We start from the raw sequence: 27,950 nt of genomic DNA, 5'->3' as shown, positions 1-27,950 counted from the left end.
ACACCACTGGGAAAAAATCTATTATATTAATTGAAAGTCATGTTTATACAGAATTCAATTGTGCAGCACCATATTCACCATGTCAGCAAATATGAGCCTATGATGTCCTGTTTATGATAGTATTTAGGTATGAAAGTCACCTTTTGATGCTTTGCGTAACTGTCCCTCATTAATTCTGGCCTGGCAGGACTTCTTGGACTGAGAGCAGACTGGACAACCAACTCAAGTTGGCTTGTTTCATCAGAGTCTGACAGAAAGTTTATTAAAAGAGCCAACCTGGATGAAAGGGCAGGTCTGCCTCTGCTAAGTACAGCCAAAAAAAGGATTGATATGACAACCAGTGGAAGCTTGATGTTCAGTTTGCAGCTGCCTCAACTTTTGTTGAAGGAAGTTTGGAGGATATCTGAATATCATAGTTTAGCAAAAGCATCCTTGGAACTTAACTTGCCAGACAGAGTTTCTTGCTTTTTGTTGGGTGGTGGGAAAGTAACACGTCAAATCCCCTCTGCCTTGTATGTATTTAGCCGTGCACATGGATGGAAGATTCTTTATTCTCCATAAAGAACTTGGAAGAGGGTATTCCATACATGAAGGGGGTTGTTTGGAAGATGAGGCTAGCTTCTACTGTCAAACTGTTCAGTTTAAAGCTGGGAGAAATTGGCAAACCCCTGAAAGTCGGGTGGGCATCCATGACTGTCTTGATTTTGGCAAGTTCAAACTGAATGATTGCGATACTAGGCAGATATGACCTTGGGATGATAGGCAGGAAAAGGGCCTGTTTATTCTAAGAAAATGAGCCTATTTAATACTAGGTAAATAGAGGGACAGCAATTCTGACCTGGAAAAATCTTGTTCAAATCTTGGAAGCAAAACATGACAGTAACAGTGCCACCCCTTAAAAAACTCCTGAGAACAACTGCGTTGATTATGTCCTGGATGGGGCTCCAAGAATGACTGGCAGTGTAGCTGCATCTTGCAGGTAAAGTGAGTGCATCTTGATGAGCCTTGTGGGTTGAAACTGTTAATTAAGCTGGCATTCCCCCCAGACATAAGGAACAATGGAAAAATACTTGGCTGCTCCATAGGAAAAAATGAAGACTGCCAATGTGATGCCAACCGTTGGTATCCTGGCTGCTTATGTGAGGCCTCAGTTAGCCAACTCTCTGGAAGTAACCACTGAGTGGTTGGAAAACACAAAGTTAACACCTGTAACTTATTTCCATCCAGTGTTTGATGTTGCATTTCCCTTTTTTATAAAAAAGATTCCCTTTTAATCAAACAAGCCAGCTGGAGATTTGTATTTTCTTTTTTGCACTACATAGGAAGGAGAGATCATGCTTTACGTTTAGCTCCACTCTAAACACCCTAAGGTATCATAAGGAATCAGTTCTTAGAGCAAACTTTAGAATAAATCACTTCTACTTAAATAGATATACACATCAGTACTTCAACTTTAATTTAATTAAATTCTAATAAAAATAACCAATTTTACTTGACAACAGTCTTTCCACCTGTTCTAAAAAGAATCCGTCTTCAGGCCACCATTGTTCGCCACAATCAAAAGCCAACAGTCTTGCTAACAAGTTAGGTATAACAAGCAAAGTGTTAACCTTTCAAAGCAGATGGATATGCCCGTTTCGTTAAAGGAAGAGCAAAGAACAGCACTGAGTTGTTTTCTTTTCAAAAACGACAAAAGTCGAGTACTGACATGTCTATAGTCGCCATGGTTCGCATGTATTATTACTCATTATTCCTCGGTAGCTGTGCATCTCTGTTGCAGCTATGTCACGTGTTTTGTTGCTCTGATTGGCCCGTAAAGATGTGACAGACAGTACATTCATCCAATCACACTCTGAATTTTTTTGAAATCCTCTGCCCTTTCTCAAACGCTTAGTATTGAAGGTTTTCCAGATGGCGTGTCAGGTTAGCAAAGTGTACTTACTAAGTAAAAAATGTCAGCACCTTAACACAAGAATTTCACTCACCAAAAAATGTTTGACACTAGACTTCTTGGGCAGCCAGTTAGTGCCATGGAACACAAAGAAGGTCATATTATTTGTCCAACTTTCTGGATAAAAACTCTACATTTCTGCTGGCTACACATGAAGGCTAGAAAACTTTGCCACAGCTCTCGTCAGCCATGTCTTCAAGAATCGATAACCAATTACAAGTTTTAGAAAAAAGAAGAAACACTCTGTCCCTCATTAAAGGGCAGGCTTGTGAAATTTTGTGGAATATCACTGAGTTGCAGATGGAGCAACAAAGTGAAGACCAGTACTTTCACTGTCCAAAGTTTGAAGGATAATTCATGGCCAGAATTGAAAAAAAAAAAAAAAGAAAAGAAAAAAAGATAACAGCAAATGCCTCTTCCAAAGCCTGGGTTTTGACAAGGGCAGCTGAAGAGACATGGTGGTGCATCATGACAAGTTTTTGGAAGATGGAGACCTAGGTTTAGCACAGCCATCCCACATACAGAGGCTAAAACCTGGCTTATACTTTTGCATCAAATCCATGCTGTAGCATACGCCATAGGTCTGTGTAGCTCTGAGCCCTACACAGAGGCCTACATATGTAGCTGATATGCACCTCAAAGATGTAACTATGCATTGAAGCAATGCAGACTGCAAGCGCTATGCATCAAAATGTATCAGACATGCATCATTCATGTCTCTAAAGGGCCAATTGAGAGCAAAAAAATTCCTCCACCTTCTGCCTCAGCTGAAGAGACTTTCGATCTTCGTTTTCTTCTCTCTCTTCTTTACAGTAACTGCAGCATAAACTACTGCTCAATATATTTCAACTCTAAATCCAGTATAACGTGTACTTTGCCTTAGTTTCCTGTGCACAAACAAGCAGGATATGCTTGCTGGTAGGACCAGGAACTGGCATAAAAATCCCACTGCTGAGTAGCATTTAGGGGGATTATTGAAAAGCAATGCAGGGGAGATTAACAAACAAGTATGTGGTTTTCACAAGCCATGAAAGCGTAGACTCACTGAAGTACACACCAAGATAAAGACCTCAGCCCACTGGTTGTAGGTCTGACTTCTAATCCAGACCCTTTTCGAAGTGTGCCAACCCTTTTCTCCCCCCCCACATTTTTCTCTCTATATTGGTCCTGTCAAATAGCAGACTCTAAAAACCCTAGAAGAGGATCCCTGTCCCACTCTCAAAGGATTATTCTGAGGTGTATAACCAACATCAACAATTCTTACTGCAGGTGATTTAAGTAAGTAAAACTATTCCTATAAATAATTTACTGTGTGTCTAGCTTGCTAAAGATCTTCCTGAATCCTCACACTTGTTCTTAAGGGGAGTTCTCTATCTCTCCATCTTTCTTTTAGGGACTGACCCATTTTTAAAGATTTACATCTTTTGTAGGAATAAATCGGCTCAGGGCTGTGAGCCACAGATTGGCAGGGAGAAGTCCAACATCACTGAGAGAAGAACCAACGTATTGTGTATTTGTTTTTGTTTTTTGGGGGGGATTCGTAGACAATGAGAGAAATTGTGGGGGTTTTGACAGTTTTATCTTCTAAAATTCCCCATGTCCATGCATACAGAGTGGTGAGGTACATCTCCAGCTCTACCAGTAACATTGAAATGCTGCACACATATTTATGCATCAGCCCATCCATCCATTTGTCTAGGCAGCTGCTGCAAGGTAGTACAGACGTCCCTCTCTTCGACGTCAGGGAAATGTAATGCATCAATTACAAGTGTTTTAATATAAGGCTGACACTGAGCTGTTTTCAAAGCATACTAATAACATTTATCAGATACCCTAAAGTAGGTTAACCCTCCTTTGTGATCGCATACTTCTATTTAACCCCTTATCATTGCAATGCTTAAGAGAAGGTTCTTCTAAAACTGCTGTTTATGCATGACAGAGACTGTTTATTCCAGCATGCTACAAAAGAGTATGCGCTATTCTTTCCAAAAGCTCCTGCTGGTGTCTGAAGCTTTGCAGATAAACACCTCATCTCTCCCTCTCTCTTTTTTCTGTCCGCCACAGTCAGCCTCTTGCTAGTGCCTCGGGGCCTGATGCTGAACCGTCCCTTCCATCTCCGTGCTCTTGGTCTGTTTTTGTCCCCACATCCCATTGTTCTGCCCGTCTTCCTCCTTCCTTTCTCCTACAAATGTCCATGATTAACTCCCCATTTTCTACTGGAAACTTTTAACTTATCTTCAAGAGTCAGCCCTCCAGAGCCTGCTCCGCGAAGGGAACAAATGTTCTTGATTCATGTCTTTTGTTTGATTCATTAATGTGCAGGTGGAGCTGCGTACAGGCACAGTCACGACTTGAGGGGTTTCGCAGCTCCGTGTGCCAGCAAAATTTGACAAAAAACAAGTATTTCACAACTCATCATCAGCCATCATTGACTGAATTGGGTTGGCTTTCTTAGCACATTTCCTTCAGTGTGCTACATCTACAAACACTTAAAACACCAGTTCCCTCTCCCTGCCCTCTGTCCCTCTCTGCCTCTATTTTCCCTCTACACTTGTGCTTTTGCATCTGTTTCTAAATGTTTTATCTCCAGCCCTCCATCTGTCCATCACACTCTCCCTCCTCTTTCTCCATCTGTCTGCATGGATCTTCTGTATTTCACACTTTCTTTCTCTTGATCTCTTTTTCTCCCAGAACTGTGGCTGAGGAGTCGGGCTGCAGGCAAATTTTCCATGCGCCTCGATTAGGAATGGTCAGAGAAAAAAATAACAATGAACACAAAAATGAGCCGGAAACTACTATGCCAATGCATGTTTGTGTGTGAGAGTAAGGGGGGGGGTGATCAAGAGAGAGACTGATGACGAGAGCATCTCTGTGCGGCTGTGACTAAAGCCTTAGCATGTGTCTGCAAGGTCATGTGCTGCATGTGTTACAGTGTGCCATTGACATTACAAGACAGCATGCCTGACAGTATACTGGATAGATGCGGGTGTGCTGAGGCTGAGAGAATGAGTGGGACCTCTTTGCGTTCTTTTGCTCTCTGTATTTTGACAACTCAGTCTTGTAGAAACTGAAACCTTTTGTGCTCTGTATTATTCATTGTAATGCTCACATGCTGAGTCTGATTGGGGACAAGAGTAGGTGTGCGAGAGTGCGTCTGTCATCTTCACTTCTACATGCTTACGCTCCCACTTTTCAAGTGACGCGGTCGCACGTCTGCTGAGTATTTAACACACGCCTGTTCATGGGCACTTACCTACTCATTGACGCTTTCTCTGAGCCCCCCCTCCCACCACTGCCACCTCTCCCACCCTTCTCCCCCACCATCAACACTCGCCTGTTGACGTGAGCCGTGTAACAATCTTCCCTGTTTCCATGACAACCACCTGCTGCTGTCCTCCCCTCATCCGTCTCTCCCTCCCTTTCTTTCTCCACTCCCTCTCTTTTTTGCCCCCTTTTCCTCCCTCTCGGTTGTTTCCCTTTTCTCTCCCCCACACTGTTGGTATTTCAAGGTCAAAGAGGTCACAGCCGGATGGCAAGATATAGACAGCGATATGGGTGAAGAGTGGGGAAAGGAGCGCGATAACGATGGGAGGGGAGACGGGCTAAGGAAGGCTGGAGGACAAAACAGAAAAAAAAAATCCCAGACGTTGTTATTGTCAGCACCTTAGACCTCAGACAGTAGCCTCACTCAACCTATCGTGGCTCAGCATCCTCTCTAACGCAACTCATAACCTCACTTCATGTCAACCTTGAGCAAAAATGGCCAACAACAGGTTGTATTCTGATGGAGTTAGGGTTTTGCTGTTGTGGTGAGGCTTATCTTCTTGCTGCTTGAGTTGAAAACAAGACAGGAGGAGGGCAGCAGACCAGAACATGTTTGTGCTTGATAAAGCAGAGCAAAGGACAGACAACATTAGGTAGTAAGGAACTGCAATGTGTCCTGCTCGACAGCTTCAAATGATACAGGGGTCCTGTAAGAGCTGAGAAAAAACACAAGAATCAGACATTACTGAAACTAATTATTGTTTTTGCCTGATTTGTTGTTTGATAATGTATTGTTTCTAGGTCTGTAAAGATTAGCTGCATTAATCACAGTTAATTTATGTCCATAATTTCAGCATTTGTCTTTAACAGCTGCATTGTCGGCTTCTCCCTGCAGCCACAGTAATGTAAAATAAGTCCACCACAACAGACAGCTCAGTGGACTAATCAAAAGTCATCTGCTCCTTGTGATATCATACCTTTACTTCTTTACTCTCTGCTTAGTTCAGGGGTGTCCAAACTTTTTCTACTGAGGGCCAAATACGAAATATATATATGGATGGTAGGGCCACTTTTATAAATCTCACATTAAGGATTTAAAAGTTAGTAAAACCAATCTAAAGTCAAAAAGTAAATCTTTTTAGAAGAGTATTTATTGGGGGGCATTTTGATTTTATTTGATCCAGTATATATTGAGGACCAGAGTCTTAGCATGCGGGCACCAGCTCTACAAACTGAGCCAAACTGGTGCCCTATCCAGTAATTTTAAGTATTTTGGGGGCCAGTCAGATTTAAGGGGGCCGTGGTCGACCCTGGCTACTTGATCCATGCTTAGAATGCCATTGATACTGCTATTTTCTCCTGTAACCCATCACAGCATTATAAATCAAGGCACTGTTATTATTTTGGTTGCCAATATGTTTATCATTTACAGCACTGTCTCAATTTAGTCACAAAAAATATCAGTAATCCCTCTCGTCAAAACGTTTGCTTCCAAAATTAGCATGGTAGCACTAAGACATACAAATAAAACCCTTTTTCGCATTGGATTAGTATTGCCTAGGGACCTCTGGTAATTTGTAATAATGTAATCCAGTTTGAACCGACCATGTCTGTAATTTGCAGAGTAAAAACTTCCAAGTACTTATCCTGTGTGAATCAGCATCTCTGCAATTTAGGATGCTAATTATGTTTTTTCTTTTGTCGGTGCAGTTTTTCCTGCTTTTTTCCTGATAAAAAATAGAGGCTTAGGAAAGTGTTAACAAGTTGTTGTTTTTTTTAAGTTTTATATTTAGGTCTTTTCATGTCTTTATTAGACAGAGGCTAGTAGGAAATAGAGGATAGGAAGTGGATAGACTTGGAAACAGGGAAGAGAGTAGGGAGAGACACGCGGTAAAGGGCCACAGGCCAGATTCGAAGCCAGGCCGCCCGCGTACATTAAACCACTTTACTATCTGTGCACCAGTAAAGTGTTAACAAAGTTTTGACACATAAAGGTTATTAATTGTGCATTTCTTTCTACCTTCACTTTATATTCAATATTGACTTTATTTTACTCAACAATTTAAACTCTAGTGTCCAAATGTGTTCTCTCTAATGTATGCAGTGCTACTGTTCTGCCTCCTACAGCTAAATCTCCTGATATTCTATCAGTACTATTCACTGTATATTTTGTACAAATAGTCCTCAGGGACTAGTCAAAAGTCATCTGTTTCTTTTGTAATTCCACTTTTTCATATTTACTGTTTACATATTTCCTTTATCATCCATAACAACTTCTTTTTTGCAAATAGTACTTAAGAAGTACAATAAAGTCAAGTATAGGCGTCATGTTCTAAGGTGGGCCATATTTTATTTTATTTTCAGAAATGGCAGCAAGCCTATTAAAAAGGGACGCATCTGGCTGCATAGTTTGGACAACCCTGGCTTTGTTCCTTTTAAATCTCTATCAATTTCTTTTCTCCACAATTAACTTCTTCTCATAATCTTCGATCTACCCAATATTTCTTATTTGCTTTTCAAAATAATAGCAGGTCCGTATCCAAACAGGAAGTCTTTCCCTTAGTTTAAGATAGTACAAAAACTCAAATAATAGCATTTTTAAATGTCATGAAGAGGATGCGATTGATTGCAATTAACAACAGAAATTCCAGGATAACCAAAAATGTTAACCATCTACCAGCCCTAACTGTTTTCCTATTTTCTGTTTGTGTCTTACAGCCATTTCTTTGTGCTGTGGGACTTTCCTGTGGCACTGTCTGTGTGGGACAGCCCAGTGTGGTAGCATGTTACATTATTTGCCACTGAGGTAAGGTTGGAGTAATGACCTTGCTCGCCCCAGGGAGAAGATGAAGCTTGACGTATGGATCTGCCAGCCCATTGGAGTCCATGGCTTTCAGTCCCTGAAGACACAAGCAGAGACACAGGGATGCACAATCACACAATGTGTCAAAGGTGACGTCATTGCCCTCAAACACTTCTTTCAAGAGCAGGAAAAGACAGTATAGACTTCTTATACTGTAGTTACATCTCTACAGAACCTCTGGGTGTTTCTTTCCATATTCTCTTTTTTCCTTTGTGTTGTCCTCAGGGGAACCATTCAATGAGCTTTGCATAATTAACAACATGTGACAGTACACCAAGTGTAAAGCAAGGTTGGTGTCCTTGTACAACAGCTATACCGAATGTGTTTCCTGCAGCAGCGGAAGCAACATTTTATGAAGCAATGAGCTTCTGTGTTGAATTGAGAAGCTTCTGCAGGCGTGTGGGGGGGGGGGGTGTTACTTTAGAAAAAAGCCATCTTATGTTGTCTTTTAACTTATAAGCATTACAAGATAATTGTTTTCATTGGGAGGATTATGCAACCACTTACGCAAATACACATACAATATAAAAAGATATTGGAAGCATACCTTTGCCTTGTGAATGGTACAATGAAGACAGTTGTTCTCCTGATCAAAGAGCAGATTGAACTCCAACGTTCCCAGGTAGGCTTAAAAAAAAAAACAAGCATTACAAATTACTTCCAGTGAAAGAATAAACACACTCATATGCACATGCTCGAAAGCTCTGAGTCATAGTTGTAGCAGATGGTCTCTTAAAACATGCCAGTGCCTGATGTGAATTGATCTGTCTTGTTTGATTATGGTTCGGAAATGAGCAGCAACTTGCAGGTTTGGTGTCGTTTTTTGCAACAATGTCTAATAAACCATCAGAGGCAGCCACATCACACAAAGTGGAAGTGACAAACACTTTGGCAAAATGCTTCACTCCACATTTACTCCATAAGCATATGTTGTGTTTCTGGGGAAAACTGCAGAATCTCATTTTGAGAAAAGAGATGATGAGGATTTTTTTTTTAGATTGGATGTGTTGTTTTTCTGCTGCATTGCCTTGTACTTCTAAAATGAAATGCACAACTTTTTCCCACAAAAACTTTGTTCCCTCTCCTTTCTTCACTCACTGTCATCGTCGTCAGAGTCGACAGTCTCCTCCCTGTCTCCATCGTGGCTCTCTCTCCTCTCCCCATCCTTGTACCCTCCAACTGTCTCCCCGTTGAATGTCTCCTCTTTTAAGATCTTCTTCTCCCTTGGAGGCGGGGGCGTGCAGGGGTAGTCGTGGAATCGTGGGAAGAAGTCGGAGATCTGCGGGATGGGGAGGATGGGGCCCGGGCACACATTGATGGCAAAGTGCTCCTGCATAGAGATCTTGACCGGTGAGGGAGGGGGAACAGCGGTGGAGTGGGGGGTCGCCGAGGGGGAGGTGGCGGACGAGGAAGGGGTGGAGGTGGAGGAGGCGGGGATGGAGAGGTGGGAGGTGGAAGGGGGTGGAGGGGGTTTGGAGACACTCATGTGGACTGTGAAACGGGGCTGTGGGATAAAGAGAGAAAGAAAGAAATAAAGAAGGACAAAAAGAAGAGCAGGGATCATAGCAAAGGGGACAAACAAGAGGCTTAAACTAGAAAAAAAAAGAAAGAAAACAACAGTCAAATCCTGAGTGTCCAACATTCCTGTCTCTGAGTTTGCACAGCAGCATCAGGGGTCAACTCTATTCAAGGCAAGCAAATGTTGGCAACACCTTAAAATTCACAGCACATCTGAAACCTCCTGGTGAAAACTGAAAAATGCGCCTGCTCCCATCAGCTGATACAAACCTGACTTCTCAAAAGCCAAAATAGCATTTGCCAGAACCCTTGGCACATCAAGTGTGACTCACACATTGTGTCAGCACACCAAGTCTGCACTCTGAATTAATATTCAAATGTAGTGCAGTAAAGTATGAACAAGTGATGTCACTTGTGTATCTGCGCTTCTCTCTAATCCTTCCCTTATCTCTCACTTTCACTCTTCTCCCTCGCATCTGCAAGCCCTCTGAGTGTTATTTACATAATACTACTCCAAGCCTCGCTCAGCTTTTACCATATTTGTCAAATGAAGTGTAATAACTGTAACCAAACTCTAACCATGTTAAGCCAAATGCTATCATTTCCTGTTTTCCCTGCAGTGATTAAGAGGAGAGAGAGCACAGCTTTTCTTGTATGCACTCCCACACCGCCACTGTGTCTGTTTCTTCAAGATCTACTTTGATTTCGGTGATCACAGGGAAACACTCCAAACTGGGACATGACAATGTATGCCTTTAGTTTTTTGTGCTGTCCCAGATTTAATGGTTTAAGGCAAATCTAAGGGTTTCTTCCTTACAAATACAGCCGATCAAGAAGATGCTGGTGCAGAGCCAAGTCTCTGTGTTTTCTTATTTTGAGATGACAACTCTAGACAACAATCTTTGGGATCTGGGTTTTTGGCCTTGAGACAAAACAGTGGTCTGCTTTTATAGCAAAGTACATGTCTTTTTCACTTTATTCAAGGGTCTAAAATCTTAAAGCTTTGAATCAGAGTCTTTTTGATTGACTAGACAAGGTAACAGATTGTTGAAATAATCCTACATTTAAGCATACATGTGGTCAAAATAAATGGAAAATCCCTGGAAAGACTAAGTGACTCCTTTTAAAACCACATATTAGCTATTTAGCAAACCTTATGCTGATGCAAGCTAGCAGCAGACTGGGTGCAGCAGGGTAGTTCATGCTCATATAGTCAATTTTGGTTGCTGGTGTTTCTGTGTTAGCATGTGTAAAGCTCTGGTATGCAGACAGCAAAGGAGCAGACAAAAGAAGCTGCAGCTGCAACAAAGGTAAAACTAAAACTGCTGTTTCCTTTTAATGATGTTTCTTTTGCCGCAAACATTTGCCAACCATGTGGTGCACAGCCCTTCCACGCAAATGCAAAATCTGCATTTGATGCTTGGAAGTTTATTTCTGATCCTGCTTGATTCTGATTGGTCAATAAAAGCATTCTAAGGTCGACTACAGGGCTCAACAAAACTACTTTTTTAGTAACTGGTTCTGATAAAATTACCTTTCACATCCTCTTTAGATATTTCTCAAAATCCTTATCTTTATTTCCAGAACAAGCCAACAAGCTACCTGAAAACTCAAGACCATTAAAAATCTGACTTGGTTCTAAAAAGGTATTTGAAAATGGAGAAAAAGGCAGTGATCCACAAAGGCACAAGTATGAAAGACCTACATAACCCACATCCATTGTGATTCCTTTAACTCACTGAAAAGGACAGCTTTTCCAACTTTCAAGTCATCCATGTAGCTTCTTTCTGCTTTTATCTTTATTGTCCTGTTTATATTTTTTAATCATATTGCTGTAGTATATCCTAGTTTACATATGGACTCAATAGTGTGGTTACAGGAGTAAAAATCCCATTCATTTTCTCCATGGAAGATTTGATTATAAGCAATAGTTTCAGAAGTGAGACTTGCCACAAGCCTCAGATGGAAACAATAATAAATGCTCATGTAGAGGCAACCTCTAATCAAGAGAAACATAGTTTATATGTGATCTCAGCCAAATATACTACAATAGCCCCAATCCTTGAGTGTCGCAACGATGTCTCTGATTGGTGGGGTCTCCAGTTACCATGGCAATGTCTGCCAAGCCCAGGAACGAGGGCTGTCGATCATTGATGGCGGCAATACATGTTAGCGTAGTGTGAAGCGATCCATATACAAACTGATACATTACAACACTATTTATCATGAACAAAATGTATAACAATGGATTGTGGGTTACATAGTTCCTTCATCCACATCTGTTTTTCGAAAACACTGTTTTTACACAGAATCAAACGCTTAATAGTCAAGAGTACTCAGGAGCTAGATAGCTTGGTCCATGCATTTAAAGTATGTAATGGGTTTTCTGCAAAATGTCCACGAGGATTTTGAAAGGCAAACTTCACTCCCAGAATCAGGGTCGCCCAAAAAGTGGGCAGGCATTGTTGAGCTCAACTGTTGTCATCAACAACCAACTTTGTAGGTTACTGTAGTATTTTTGGCTAAGATTGAGAATAAACTTCATTTTCCTTAAAAGGAAGTTGATATCTTAGGAACTCTTGTCTTTAACAGAATGTTATACTACTGTTTTACATTCAGGTATCTTATGGTAAGTCTATGTTCGATATTTCTGGCTAATAATCAAATCTGATATTGAGACAATGAATGGGATTTTTAAATCTGGAAGCATGCATGAGCTCCATTTCATTAAAGCAGATCACACAGAACTGACCTTTGCTGGAGGAGCAGCTGTAATGCAACCTGATCCTCTTTAAAGTTAGCCCTTATTTTAATATTACTTGTGCCTCTAGCCACTGTGGACAAAAAGGAAATAAAAGGAAAGAAAGACAACACAGAGATGTAAAATCCAATGAAACATTAAGAAAATGTCAAACAGACCACTGGCTTGGTTTGTACCTTGGTTTTGGGGTCATGGTTTGGTACAGGTATTGTTCAACAGGATTTAGCAACAAAATTTCCAGATGCATGTAGTTTCCTCTACTTTATTTATAAATGACAGTACTGATAGTTACAATTTTTTCCATCTTGTGTTATTCAGAACTACATGTAATAGTTAATACAGCCTGTAGTGTACTAAATATTGAAAAGAGGAAACATAAGAATAGCAAGATTGAGTTATACAATGTAAAGTGTAACATGGTTGAATATGTGCCTTTTACAGCAGTGTATCAATTTTTAAAAGATGAGTGTACATCCCGTTTTTATTAGTAAATAGTGGATGCAGCGGATATTCATGCTAAATCCCCAGTCGTCTACATCAGTTAAGCACCATGGACTGTGGTGCTGGTTTATCTCAGATGGTAGAGCAGGGCTACAGTCTTCCATGCACTGGCAACCACATGTCTTCCTCCATTCTTTTCCCTTCAGATTCCCAGTCTCTCTTCCCCTGTCTGTTCATCAAAGGCAAAAAGCCCCTCAAAAATTGTCTTTAAGGACCATGGACTGGCTAATGCGTTTACAGGTTGGGACATTGTGACAGTATGTTGTTGGACACCTGTTTTCTTTTGCCTTGCTCCTGTGATTGGTACCTGTGGTTGAGGCTGTCCATTATTCATTTGCTTGTTTGAGAATTTTCCTGAAACCAAAGATTACCCACACACGGCCAATTTAGAGGTGCAAGCAGGTCTGCAAGTAATGCAATGCCATCTCGCTACAGTATATAACTCTCATTCACATGTTATTGCTTCTACCTCTTCCTCATTTGTTGATTGACAGCAGCTGTAACCAATTATGGTTACTACCACCTGGATTGGGTCTTGCCTCATACATCATACATCCATGTGTGACTTCAATCCCCATGTATTTATTGTTAACCTGACACATCAGATAGACTGTTTAGTATATCCATTGCATGATATATTTTACATTCATCAGGTAAACCTCCACTACACAATGTTTGTGAAAGGCAGAACTTTTCAAAAAATTCTTGGAAGGCGATTGTGCGAACGTCCTGCCTGTCAAATTTGTGACGGTCCAATCAGGGCAACAAGACCAGATGAGAATGCACAGCTCCAGTGCTTACTTGAGCTATATAGACAAGCCCTGACACAGTGTTTGAATAGCGGAGCTTATTGCTAGTATTCCTGGCAATACTTTTAGGAGACAGCAAAAACATCTTCTATGTGAAGTAGGGCTGTCGCGATATACCGGTATTGACGATAATCGTGGTATTAAAAAATAAAATTTCAATGTCATGTTAAAAATGTGTATATGATAATATTGTGTAAATGATCCAGTGCCACTCCAGTGCCGTCGCTAGCCCTGAACATTTTTAATAAGTTCATCAATGTAACAGATCATCAACTCCTGCACTCCTTTAACTTCAGCGCCCCTCGTTTGTGAAACCATCCAGCCTCACTTCGCCACTCTCTGTCTCTCTCTCCATGTGCGCCCCGGCATACGCACACTGGGAGCCCAGCAAGACCTATAGAGAAGACAAGTTTTCTTTTCCTCATTCACACGTCTCTTAACAGACAGGCTGTAGAGATAGAGTCCTGCGTCGGACAGCTAACACCCTACCTGCCCATTCCCCCTGATTTCCTTGATCATTAACACCTGCTGGTGCGTGTGTGTCATCCCTCCCTCCCACCTGCACCCACAACATGCGCGTCCAATTCCATAAAGTCTGACCATCCACGTAAAACACGGAATGACAGAAGCTGCGTTCAGGTTAAGAAATTATAATATTGCGTTCACTTAAGCACTGTCCTTGACAAATAATGTTTTTTTCATTGTTCTAAACCAAGTCTTCTCACTGAATGAAGCACGAAAGAAGAGTCTCACATCCTCGTCAGCCATAACGCTCCAATTTCCCCTCAAATAACAGTATTATGGCTCAGTATCTCTGTGCCAGTCCCTTCCTGTGCATCACGAGGCGCATCAGAGCAGTGGAGACGCTTACAGTGTATGTCTGCAGTGCTATGAGGAGCGTTAAAGCTTCTGTGCACATTTAAAGAAATTAGACTGTTCCTTGTTTTCTAACTTAAACAGTTTTAGTGCAAGCAAAAGTTAAATTCAGACCTGATCCCAATGCAGCACTCTAACTTGGTTCTTTTAGCAGAGCTAACAGGAAAGGTCTCATTAAAAACTGCTGCAGGTGCTCTTGAAATATGTCTGTAATTTATTATTTCCTAATGTGTTTATAACCCTACATTTCTGACACAGTTTTGGCGTTATGATATGTAAATCTTGTGTGGTGGATAAGTTAATCAGTCAGAGGTGATGCCTCTAATGTTTTCTCAAAAGCCCTGAACTTTTAACTTTGGTAAAAGTATGTTATCTCTGATTACTGATGAATGTGAAAAGAACTATCTTGGATTTTGATAAACAGATTGACCCTGCTCACAACATGGAAATTTTATTTTTGTTGCCAAACTGGAAAAAAAACTAATCAGATGTTATTTTTTACTTTGAAAAGCTTAAAAGCACCTGCTACAGAATAAATAAAAACCTTACTATTAATATTTATGCATTTTTAAGAAATATGACCCTCCGCAATGCCACAGCAGCTGCAGTACCTCCTTAGACAGGTTTTTTGAGTGTAATTCATCTGCCAAAAGAGAGAACACAACATAAATAAAGTTAAAGATAAATTTGATTAATTGTCCCATTATTATTAAAATATGATAATATCGTTATTGTGACACTTTTTGCCCACGACAAACGTGAAGTGAAAATCTGATATCGTGACAGCCCTAATGCGAATGCTGGCCACACCCTTCAACTGTAAGATTTTAAACTATTTTTAAATCTTGAAGGACCACAGACATAAGAACATACTCAAAAGATTTTTCTTCGCACAATCCTCTGAGTGCACACACTAGAGGACTCAGTCAGATTGAGAGACCACTGAGTCCACACACTTGTCAGCCAGCCAACAACCTCAGGTGATCTTGTGACTTAAGGAAAACAAACATGGATGTCTATTGATATCCTACACCTGCTGTCCCTTTACAGCAGGCTGTTCTGGCTACTATTAAAATTGCAGAAAAATAATAAAACACAGAAAAGAAATGGTATGAAATCCTGGCTGCAATGAATGTCTGCGTTTGTGAGCCGTGAAATTGCGCAACACCTGGTGGTCTGGCAGCACTAACAGATCCGCTCGCTCCTTGGTTGTTGTGGGTATTCAGTTGAAGGCATTATGACCTAAAACTGTAAATTAACAATTGACCCTTTGCAGAGCCTGCCCTCCTTGGTTACTGTTGCTACCTCGGGCAAGCTTTCACATCTACCGTGCTGAATAACTAGTTTTCCACTATGTAAGTAGGAGGGATTCTAAAGGAAAAACTATCAATTTTACAGGCTAAAGACCTAATGACTAACACACAAGTTAGCACATGGCTAATTAAGGCAGCAAATACTCACAAGATTAAAACTGAGGACATCACACACAATATCTATGCAGGAAAATGACAGTATGGATTGATTTTGATTTAATCACCGATGGAGGATAATAATGAAGCATAAACCTGGAGGGCTGCAGACAGATCAGCAACATAAACACAAAGTAGCAGCCGTGAGCCGATTCTGCTTCATTTGACCCCTCAACTAGAGGACAGCACCAAAGTATTCACAGTGAATGTTTATCTTTCTCTTCTCCACAAAACCACCATGGTTATTTTATAGTTCTAAGGGAACAGCAGGTGCAGTTGAGCTCTTCAGCTTATGAAGAATAAGACAGTAAGACCCCGGTTTTATTGAAATGCTGAGTTTTAATGTGGTGTTTTATGACAATTGACTGCTGGTTAGCTATTTGTTGTAAGTTTGTTGGTGTTTTCTCTGGAGGGTGTTATTTGGCTATTGTGTGGTAGTAGCTTACATGCAAAAGTGAAGCTAAGTGCTGGTGTTTATGTGTTAAACACAGCAGCGTGTGTGTTGTAACAGACTGTATGTATGTAAGAAATAGCTGATCACACTTTTTATTGATTGTTTAAACAACTAAGAAATACGTGACCCATCGGGACAAACATAGTGAAACAACATTGATCTTGTACAGCAGAGTAACTTGAGATATGATTACATTTTAAGCTAATTTTAATATACATGTGTTACCATTAGCGATTTGCTAACTAAACTAAGTTGCTGACGCTGTTTATGTAGTCTCAGTCTTCCGCGCCATTTTATTCATAACTGACATCTCTCCTCTCAGTATTTTGGCTTTGTGAAAGTGAAAAATTCCACTATAAAGATTTAGGGTCTCATATAGCTCACCACTTCGGTACTAGTCTCTGCTGAAGCTCGTCAGGCCTCACGTGCATAATTACAGTTTCTTACCCAGGACTGGAAAGTGGCTGTTTTAGGGAGAGGCTAAGTGAAGGGTCAAAAGAGTGGTGCAGGAATGAGTCCCAAAACGCTGAAGTGAGTTAGCATTTTAGCACTTCCGGTTCCCCCATCTGAAAGTCTATGGGAATTTTGAATGAGTTTTCGGTTAAATGCCTGAAATAAGGTCTGTGGTGAACCCAAGTTCAAGAGAGTTTAACGTTTTATCCTACGACATAAAATACATCTGAAACATGCCCCACCTCTGAATTGTGTATCTTTTCACGTCTTAAGGCGGTTGCTAAAAGATAGCTAACAAGGACTACATACGTCATCATCCGAAGCGCGGCAACTGAGCCTGCCGCTCAGTTGTATCCTCATGTGATGACATTAAATTTAGTCGACCGTGTTGTAGTTCAATATAGTATGACATTAGCTTTTTACTTTCAACAGTTAGATTAACGAACCAGATATGATGCTTATATTATCAGTTTATGAAGATTATCTCTATGAACAAAACGTGTAAGTTTTATAAACTTGTATTGGACACAGAGCTTATTTTCAGTAATAATCCAAAAACCCACTGAAATATCCCATAGGCTCGACGCCGAGGGAACCCATGCTAAGCGAACTTCCGGGTTTGCCTACAAAATTACTTCACGACTGCACCACTCAATTAGGGAACTTTTCTATATCTAATGCTAATGGCTACTGGCTCACAGTACAGAAGAGCAAACATCTTTTTTACATGAAAAACTTTCAGTGCCATTGTTTCCTATTTACCTAGTAAAGAAATGTGATTAATTTGAAAAAAATGCTTCAGTACTAAAGCTACATCCAAGCTAACTGCTTTACTGGTGACTGCCATTGCTATAGGCTCACAGTACAACAAGTTACCGCCTTGTTCTCCTCAAGTGATGCTGATTGGTCAGAACCATTTTTGGTTCGGTGCAAACGGTGAGGATTGGAGCTTTTCAAGGCGGATTTGCCTGATGACAGCCATGGTGTCTGCTTTGCAAGGTCAGTTGAAAAGCAGACCTAAAAGGTTACACATTCAAGAGTTATGACTTCGGTCCATCTTGTCTCACATTATCATGAATGTTAAAAACTGGTTAAATGTTAGCTGAATCAGCTAAGCAGACTAATTTAAGAAGGCTACAAAGCTAACAGTTTCTTTGGAGGCAGTTGCCATGTTTAAAAGGTCCAAATAAAACTATGTTTAATCAATACATAATCTCCAAATCAATACTCAGGTTATTATTATGGTTCAGTTTGTAGTTGTCTCTGTTATTACCCATCCAGTGAGCAGCCTATTGTAAAAATGAACAGGTGACTGACTATGATGACATGTCGGAGTGAAATCTTCTGTGGTTATTGACCCAGGCAGGATAGTCTGACATCCTGCTCATTCTGCCTTTAACTATATGACACAACTACATTACCAATGCAAACACAGCAACACAGGCAGGTCACTTCAGGATGCAAGTCACTTGTCATCCCCCCCTTTCAACAATATTGCATATGTTTCTGTCATTGCGGTTTAGGGTTGACTTGCTCTAGGTGACGTCTATGTTTTCTGGAAGCATCTTGACAAAAAACAAGAATAATTTATCGCTTATTTATTCACATGTTTGATTGATGCATCTGTTAAGGGGACACAAATAAATAGGCTGCTTGGTCCCCTGTTATTTGTCTTGTGTTGTTTTGAAAACTCATAAATCAAAGTCTTAACTCTTGGGCTGAACTAATGAGACTGATATTTTCATTATCAGTCAATCTGTTCTCAGTAATTTATATTTTAATTTGGTAATTTACATCAGAAAGTTGTCAAGAATTTGTGTATCCTCCCAGAGCCTGAGCTGACTTCTTGTTTGACATACAGCTTTTATTTCAAATGACTTCACATATGTGAGGAGTGGAATTGAGTGCATTTGCAAGAGAGATGGATTAATTGATCAACAATCTGTGAAACTGGGATTGAATGAAGGTTGCTTTATCAAACCAGTTGAGTACCTCTCAGTGCCTTAATTCCCTTAAACTAAACATTCATATTTATAGGCATAAAATGCAGTTAAACAAGTGGGATTTGCTTTGTGGGTAGGTTTTAAATAGGTTCTTTCTCTCTGTCCGGATAAAACTGCATATTTCCACTTTAAATGTATACTCCAATGCTGTAAAATGTGTGAAGACAGCATGCAAAAACAAACAGAACATAAGTAATGATCTGATTCCTCGTGGCACAGAGAATACTTTGTTTAAGTACTGAAAGAGATCAACCACACTGAGGACAATACTGGCAGTCTGCTTTTTATAAGAGTGCATACATGTTTGTATATTGAGCAGTCTTAAGCTGGTGCTGAAAAGCCAAAAGACAGATCACATCCACACAGAACCAGACTGAACTCTGCTGCAAACTTGTATTTAGAGCGCATGACTCCCTCTTCACTAGAGTTACAGTACTCCTATAGACTCTCTCCTCCACGCACACATGTGCATAAAGACATTTCACACACATAAAAACCCCAATAGGCTTGCTCCAATTCCAATACATCCTCTCATTCATTCACTCATGCAGCTCACATGAAAAGGAACCCAATTTCAACGCATGTGTCGCCTGCGCAAAAATCATCACTTGCAGCAGGTTGCTCACAAACTCAAAAATGCTCACACGGGTCTGACACGGACAGACTCTCACATGCAGCCACATGTATCACACGCACAAATATAGACAGGGACAGAAACGTACCCAGGGACAGTCTTCATCTGTGCCAGCACTCCATCTTGCCTGCACTCACGTCCTCTGTTTCTCACACACTGAGGAGCATGCAGACCAGCTTTGAGTCAATATCTCCCTCTGTACTCTCTCTCCCTCTCTCTCCTCTCACTCTCTCCGTCTCTTCCTTTGCTCTCCTCCTCTGTCCCTCCCTCTTCCCCTTCCCCTTTACTTGTGACGTATCTGGTTAAAAATCCCCGTCAGTCATTTGCAGACTGTGCATATAGTGCTGTCACTCACTTTTTCTTCATGCGGTGAGGAGATTTAAAAAAAAAAAAGAACTTAGTGTTTTGATGGTGGGCACAAAGAGACAAAGTGACAGACAAGAAGAGACAGACTGATGAAGAGACCTAAGACAATCACTAAGACAGCAGCTAAAACAAACATAAAAAGGAGAACATACTCTTATATATATTCAGCTGATAAAGAGAAAAAAACAGAGAGCACACAAAAGGAAATATCACCCTGGGATGAAAACAAAAATCCAGCAGCTGAAGGGCAGAGAGAGGAAATTAAATTCAACGTGTTGACTGAGCTGAACAGAACACACAGCCAGCCGTACAATCACACGGCCAGATTACTTTGTGTTGGCTATGACTATGGCCAATATCAGCCAACCATGTGTGTAGGTCTGTGTGTGTGTGCTTGTGTTTTGTCTGCATGCATTCAAGTGTGGCAGCCTTCATAGTAACGGCTGCACCATTAATAAAACTGCACAAAGATGACAACACATTAATAACAGAGGAAATAGTCATGGTCACTCTGCGATGAACTAGAGGTGGACACAGGACATCATAAAGGTAATGATACAGGCATAGATGGAATTCACATCTTTATATATACATTATTGGTGTTTACAGAACTCTTTACACAGCATGCTAATCCTAAATCCCAAATAACCCCATTTTGGGTTTATCATAAGAGGTTTAACAGGGATTTATACCTGTTTGGGGTCTAATTTATCCACAACATTGGCAGCAGATTATGTGGATTTCTTAATCTGTGAATGTCTTTTTCACTGATAAATAGCCAATGGTTTTCTAACCCTCTCTTTTTTAAAACAATATAATGCTGTATGATGTGTTCCTAAAGGAAAGACTGTAATAAGCCCTGAAGAGACACATGATAACAAGTCATCTCTGATGTTTTTCTTGAGTAGTTTAGGGTAAAAGTGTTGTTTATCCTGTGAAAGAGAGTTTATGTCATCCATTTTCTCAAAACTTTGACTTGTTTTTTCATTGCTTTCTATCAGGATTACAGAGCTTGTTTTCTCCTGATAATGGAATCATTTCTAATGATATAGAGATGAATGAAAACCTGCAAGCAGTTTGCTTCAACCAACACGAGTGCCTTCGCCCACTTGATGTATTTCTGGGGAGCTGCACAGCAGAGCCCTGAGCAGCTGGAGAAGAGAGATCACAAGATCACAGAAGAGCTACGAGTGTGCCAACAGCAGCTAACTTTGCATTTATGAAGTTGATTTGCTTTTCACTTAGTATTAATCTGTTTTGTTTTTTTGTTTTTTGTTTTTTTTTGCTTCTACCATTAGTGAGTAGATTAGAAAATTAAGTGTTTTCTAGAAAGGATATTTGCTTTCCTGTAAAATTCTGTTATTTTCCACATAAAATGAGCTTATTTGTCATCATGTTACCCCTGTGACCCTCTGACCGATGATAACTCATGGCTTTTGCCACAGGATAGATCGTAATGTTAATAAAGTGTGGAGATTTACAGTGGGGAATCCATGCATTGTGGATTTTCAAATGTCCAGATGTTTTGCATGTCCACCTGCTCTACAAGAACTGATGCTTCTTGGCAGCAACCTCCACCAAAATAGATCTGGGGCCTAATGCACCAGCTGGGTGTTACTTAATTTGGTTTTATCTACTATGTTCATCGTAGCCACAAAGTGTAACATAGAACAGTTGTAGCTACACTCAGTCTTTCATGCCCATTCACTCGGACATTCGCCTTCCTCCAGTTCTAACCTCTATCAAACTATTACCAGAAGATTTCAATAATATAAACCAATAAATTCTTGTGTCTTCTTGTCGTCCAATAAGAAAAGCCCCTTGGTCCTGCCCTGCTCCACTGTGTTGAATTATGGAGTCTCTTCAATCAAATTAACACCCCTCATGATTATTTACTAACATCTCCTCCATGACACATCTTGTAGTAAATTTAGCAAGGCTGACAGCTGCCATTCGGTTGGCCAGTGCTTTGGTTGAAAAGCTTTTTTCTGATCAAGGTCACCGTAGTCGGCAAGTCTTGAATATCAGCTATCAACTTCTGAATGTCACAGACAATAAAAACAACAGGATCAATTGTATGTTTCACGTCAAAGACCAGTCCTAATCCTAACTGGTGACTATATGAATGCGTCTGGATTAATAACAGATATGGAAAACTAAAAAAGCCCCTTTGTTTAGTTTTTAAAGCCACTGGCACTTTCAGTGTCAAGTAAGCAGTTAACATGGTCACTTGTTAAAACATAACACCTGCTCTCCTACAGCATTGTCAACAGAAAAAAGCCTTAAGCCAGGTGTACACTGTGCGATTCAGCCAGGAATTTGGAGTCCCACGACTCCCTTTGGAGTCGTGTGACTCTCAGTCAGATCGGGTGTCATTTCTCGTGCTGTGTACAGGGGCATACGACGGCGGACTATAGCCTGTCGTACGACCGCACAACCTCCTCCCGACTGATTGTGAGGATTTCTGACATGTTTGATATGTTGGTTGTACGACTCCAGACACTTCACAGTCAAAGCAGAAATGTGAACAGAATGAATAACTTTGGGGGATTGTTGTCCTTTGTAAACGGTCAGACAACATCCAAAATTACCATGACAACGGCTGGAATCACTTTCTGATGCACCCCGCTATGATAATGTAAATAAACAAGCAGGAAATATTCCTATCCGCAGACGTGCAGCTCACAGATAGACACAGACAGTGATGATGTTTGTGTGTGTGGGATAGAGAGATAGCGGGAGAGGGAGAGAGAGCAAGCGAGAGAGCGAGCGGGAGAGTTAGAGGGGGAAGGGAGAGAAAATGAATGGAGACACTTCACCTAGAGTGTGTGAGTCTTTTTAAAAAGGAAACTCCATGGGTTTCTGTCACAGTCCATCCCGATTTCAGTCGCACAGTGTAAGCACTCAGGTCGTGCATGACCGTCGAATCGTACAGTGTGAGCACACAACTTGTGGGCGATGATCGTGCGTCGTAAACAATTCAGTTGTACAGTGTGAGATGACAATCTGCCATGACCGTCATATGGTCAGCTTGAATTCACACAGTGTATACCCAACTTTAGGTTTATGATCGTTTTTTCCACTGATGAGTTTCTGATAAATACGTTTCCAGCTTTAGCCCAGCTTTAGAGCAGAGCCTTCTCCGCCAGGTAAAACTGTACATCTATTTTGCAATAAATGTATGATGAGAGTGCTCCTGACTGAAATACTGTAGAGGATGTGTTGTGAATCAGGAATCAAATAGAATCTTGAGATACTTAAAGATTTACATCAGTAATATTTAGTTAAGTCAAGAGCAATCAAATATCTATTAAGGGAAAATATCTACTTTTTAAACCCTATTTTTTTTTTTACAATGTTTAATAGGGGGTCTGTGTGATTCCAAAAACATACAGATGTAAAGTTTAGGAACATAAAGATGAGCAAAAACAAAAGCAACAGGAAGTAAAAGCAACTTAAAAATGCATGACAGAAATGGACACAGAATATAAAAAAGGTTAGTGAGAAAGGATGCAGCCAACATATTCCTGTTGTCAAAATCAACAGGAGGGCTCCTTTGTTTACAGCTCATGATGATGGAGGATGATATAAAAACCTTCCAATGACAGATTACAGTCTGGAAACCCATCAGAGCACTAATTGGTGACAATATAATTTTCCACGGTTGAAGAGTAACAGATGAACAACAACAACCCTGCTCGATTAAATTAATGGTCAGCCGCAGGAGGAAGAGGAGCTCGTACGTGTAGATGTATGTGCTTGTCCATCTGTGAGTACTTTGATTTACTTTGGTATCTCTTAACCATCAGCATCACACCATCAATACTGCGTTAACAGACCATTACACTGTATATTCATTAATTTGCAAAGAGAACACGAGCGCTTAATGAGTTGAAATGAGATAAATGAATGCTCAGTCTACCAATGCCAAGCTATCCGTCTATAAATAGGTGCTTTAAACATGCTGGGCTACATGCTTTAAGTGGCTTGAAATTGATGCAGAAGTGCAGCGAAAGTGAACCTCTGTCCTCGTTGGGAGATGACAGAGTTCTTTTAATGAGCTTCATGCTTGTGGTTTCTGGCTGAAGATCTTTTTGGTGATAAAGAATAAAAATAAATGAATGCAGCTATGTAAAGGTTGGAGCTTCCTCCACCCACGGCAGTAGCTATCAGACAACTGCAGAGCTCTCACAGCTGACCTGCTGACCACCAAAACTCTCAGACACTCTCCATACGACTGGGCACCCAAAGGACACACTGTACTCTGCCAGGAGAGCTCTCACTGTAGTCTCAACATGTTTAGGTCATGGTTGATTTACAGAAATCTCATTAGTACATGGATGAACTAAAATCAAGGATTATCTGAGCTAACATGGAGGACACTGAGGTTGTGTTTTTTAAATTATTTCTAGAGTTTAATATATGTTTTGGCAACCATGAAGGACTATGCTTGGTATTTTTAGGGTGATGACGGTATCTTTTCAACTGAGCCAACAAAATAAATTAGTCTCTGCAGGAGTTTTATTCCTGGCAGCAAAAGAACACTTTTAAAAATTATTTTTGTCAGGACAGAAATTGAACAGGGGGCTTTCAGCCCAGCCAGTTAAAGTCATAAGAACATGTTTAGAGAAGTTAACTGAAAAAAATGATTACAAAAAATGTACCAGAAAATTTATATGAAAATTGGACAGATGAAAATGAAACTCTTGGTTGAGAAAGCTGACAGCACATAGGCAAGGAAGGTTGTGTAAATTTTTAAGAGATCTTATGATGAATTTAAACTGGTTATGGCTAGAATTGCAAAATAAGTCTTTTTTTTAACTGATAGCTGATTATTTCCAATTCACAATGGCCAGTGATGATAAGATGACAAATGGAACGTATCAGAAGTCCCTGACTGATGATTTGGTGCAACATTTGGGGATTTTATAGAAAGTCTATACATATTCATGACTTTCATGGCATCAGTTTTGAAACAGTACACTCAGGGTTTCTTCTGAGAGGTTTTAAGGACAATCAGAGCACCAGACATCGAGACAGACAGATTGACAGTCAATTAAAGTAGTAAGATATGTCAAACCATTGATGGGATATAGTTTTCAGACAAAAATAATTTGTATATTTTCCCCAACAAATGCTCCCAACTAAGCATTTGAAACGCATTCTAAATTTATATGCAAATTGGATTTTATTGTCATAAACATTATATTTTTTGTTTTTCAATTAAACTCATGGATGGTATGGTGTCTCAAGGCTCTTGGGATCACTGAAATCAACCTCAGACACCTGTGATAATTACTTTGCCAGGTGAGCCCAATTAGAGGAAAACTACTTCAGAAGGACGTTTAACATTATCAAGCAGGCCACAGGTTTCAAGCAATATGGGAAAGAAAAAGGATCTCTCTGCTGCTGAAAAGACTCAAATACTGCAATGCCTTGTTCAAAGTATGACAGCATTAGATATTTCACAAAACTTAAGCGTGAATATTGTACTGTGAAGAAATTTGTGTCTGATCCAGAGTTAGTGCAGATAAAGGCATAATGAGGAAGGTTTCCGCCAGACATTAGATTAGGAGAACAGCTGCTAAAATGCCATTACAAAGCAGTACACAGGTATTTGAAGGTATTTGATTTGCTGGTGCCTCTTGAGTCCCATGAATCTCAAGGTGTAGGATCCTCCAGAGGCTTGCAGTCATGCGTACTACTAACCTACTATTTGGCCACCTCTAACCAATGCTCACAAGCAGAAACGGTTGCAGTGGGCCCAAAAATACATGAAGACTCATTTTCAAACAGTCTTGTTTTCTGATGAGTGCTGTGCAACCCCGGATGGTCCAGATGGATTGAGTAGTGGATGGTTGGTGGATGGCCACCATGTCACAACAAGGCTGTGACATCAGCAAGGAGGAGGCGGAGTCATATTTGGGTCGGAATCATGAGGAGAGAGCTGATAGGCCCCTTTAGGGTTGTACCTCCCTCCATGGAATGCAAGAGTCATGAGGTCTTGGTTAAAAAATGGGGTGTACTTTTATTTCTGGCCAACCCATGAGAACTGGGTAAAGAAAGAAACAAAATAAACATGTAAAGAAATTAATGTTTTACAATGTCTCACAATGTGGCTTCCATAGCTTTCAATGCTGCAACTTAAACCCAAGAACTGCAGCACTTATTTACATCATAAAATAAACACATTGTTTACTGTTTCAATACTCCACAAATCGTATAACCTTTGCACTTAAAAACCCGCACCAACAACAGTCTATAACATGACATTAATGTGCTAATTAGCATAATAAAACGAATGTAATTTGCATAGCAGTTCACACGTTTAGACTAAGTGCTCTACATTGTCACGCAAACAAACAGAAACTTAGAAACAAACCTCATAGGCTGCTTGTCATTTATGGGGGCTTAATCTTGGATATCTTCTTGTCTTTGTCTTCCTTATCATTTTTCTTTAAAGTTTTTTGTGTGTTCAAACTTTACTCAACTTTATCATGTCTTCTGGCACTTCTCCTGAGGTGCGTTCTAATAACGTGCAGGGCGGAACACTAATAACCAAACATTAGTTCCACCTTGGTACTTTAGATGGGAAACAAAGATAAATGGTTGGACAACCAAAAAATAACACAGGGACTGACTATGAGAGGCAGTTACAAGGGTTCCTGAAGGTGTGAAAATGACCTCGGCAAAGATATGGAGTTTCTGACTGACCACTTTCTCCCATGGTACAAAAAGAAGAACCATGCCTCCCATAGCAAAATTATCTTCATGCTTGACAATGCACTATCTCATGCTGCAAAGAATACCTCTGTGTCATTGGCTGCTATGGGCATAAGAGGAGAGAAACTAATGGTGTGGCCCCATCCTCCCCTGACCTCGACCCTGTTGAGAACTGTTGGCTAAAGATCTATGAGGGTGGGAGGCAGGTCACATCAAAACAGCAGCTCTGGGAGGATATTCTGACATCTTGCAAAGAAATTCAAGCAGAAAATCTCTAAAACTTTCAAGTTCAATGGATGCAAGAATTGTGAAGGTGATATCAAAGAAGGGGTCCTATGTTAACATGGAACTTGGCCTGTTAGGGTGTTTTTGATTGAAATAGCTTTTGATTTCAGTGAATATTACCTCCTAATAATGCAAATTCAACACATGACCATTTTTAGTTCTTCAGAACCTATCAAATGTTTTAAAACTCATGCATAATAATTTGGAACAGTGCATTTTGAGTTTTTTATTTTTGAAAAAAAAAAATGTTATCATTAGGAAGCTTGTTAAAAAAAATGGAATTATGCTCTAATGGCTGCTGACTTGAAAAATATTCCGACTGTCATTTGCATCAACTATTTGAGAAAATTCGAAAAAAAAAATCATTTGCACAATAATATGGAATGCGGTGTAAAGAGTTAAAAGAGAGAAGGGGGGATTTCTTGGAATGATTTGCTGCTAAAACATGCATGTACAAGGCCAAAAAGGGAAGGGATCAAAAGGACCACTTGCCTGCATGGGGTGCCAAATTAATGCAAATCAGTAGTTCCACACAGGAGCTTTAAATAAGGGTCATTTGAATAGTCCTTTTTGGTTAGAAAGGTTCCTACATGTGTGGAAACATCCAGAGGTATTAAAGTGTCAGCCATGGTAAGAGATGTTTAAATTCTCTGAAAGATAAGGGCAGGACTTTTAATACTTCCTTTATTATCCATCCATCTACTGAACCGTCCTGACTGAAAGGAAATAAGAAAAGAAGATCCACATTACATTAACTTAATTGAATAAAGCGATACACATCTCTACTGTTCATCAATACATCAATTAATATGATCAAAGTAAAGTCAAATTTCACCTTCAATGAATTAAATCTAAAACTTTTGATTGATGTGGGAAATCACAGCTTTGAAAAACACTACTCTAGCGAAACAAGTTTCTCCTGGCACAAACCCAACAGCAAATAATTAATTACATTAAAAAGAGTCTCAAATGTGACTTCAAGTGACAAGTACAGTATCCATATGGAAAGGTGACACCATC

General features: G+C 40.2%; 1 protein-coding gene across 1 annotated transcript in view; it reads right to left on the bottom strand.

Annotated features, from left to right (window-relative positions):
• Positions 1-19,770, bottom strand: part of doc2d (double C2-like domains, delta) — a 65,493-nt gene extending 45,723 nt beyond the window's left edge. The window contains exons 1-4 of the mRNA XM_041785736.1: positions 19,645-19,770; positions 9,177-9,582; positions 8,626-8,705; positions 8,041-8,115 (exon numbers count right to left, since the gene is read on the bottom strand). Coding sequence (XP_041641670.1) covers positions 8,041-8,115; positions 8,626-8,705; positions 9,177-9,564 — 543 coding nt within the window. The 5' untranslated portion in view covers positions 9,565-9,582; positions 19,645-19,770. The remainder of the gene's footprint in view (positions 1-8,040; positions 8,116-8,625; positions 8,706-9,176; positions 9,583-19,644) is intronic.
• Positions 19,771-27,950: the final 8,180 nt, after the last annotated feature.

The sequence above is a fragment of the Cheilinus undulatus genome, linkage group 4 (genome assembly GCF_018320785.1).
Source record: "Cheilinus undulatus linkage group 4, ASM1832078v1, whole genome shotgun sequence".
Lineage (NCBI taxonomy): Eukaryota > Metazoa > Chordata > Actinopteri > Labriformes > Labridae > Cheilinus > Cheilinus undulatus.
This window is presented reverse-complemented; position numbering and strand designations above follow the sequence as displayed.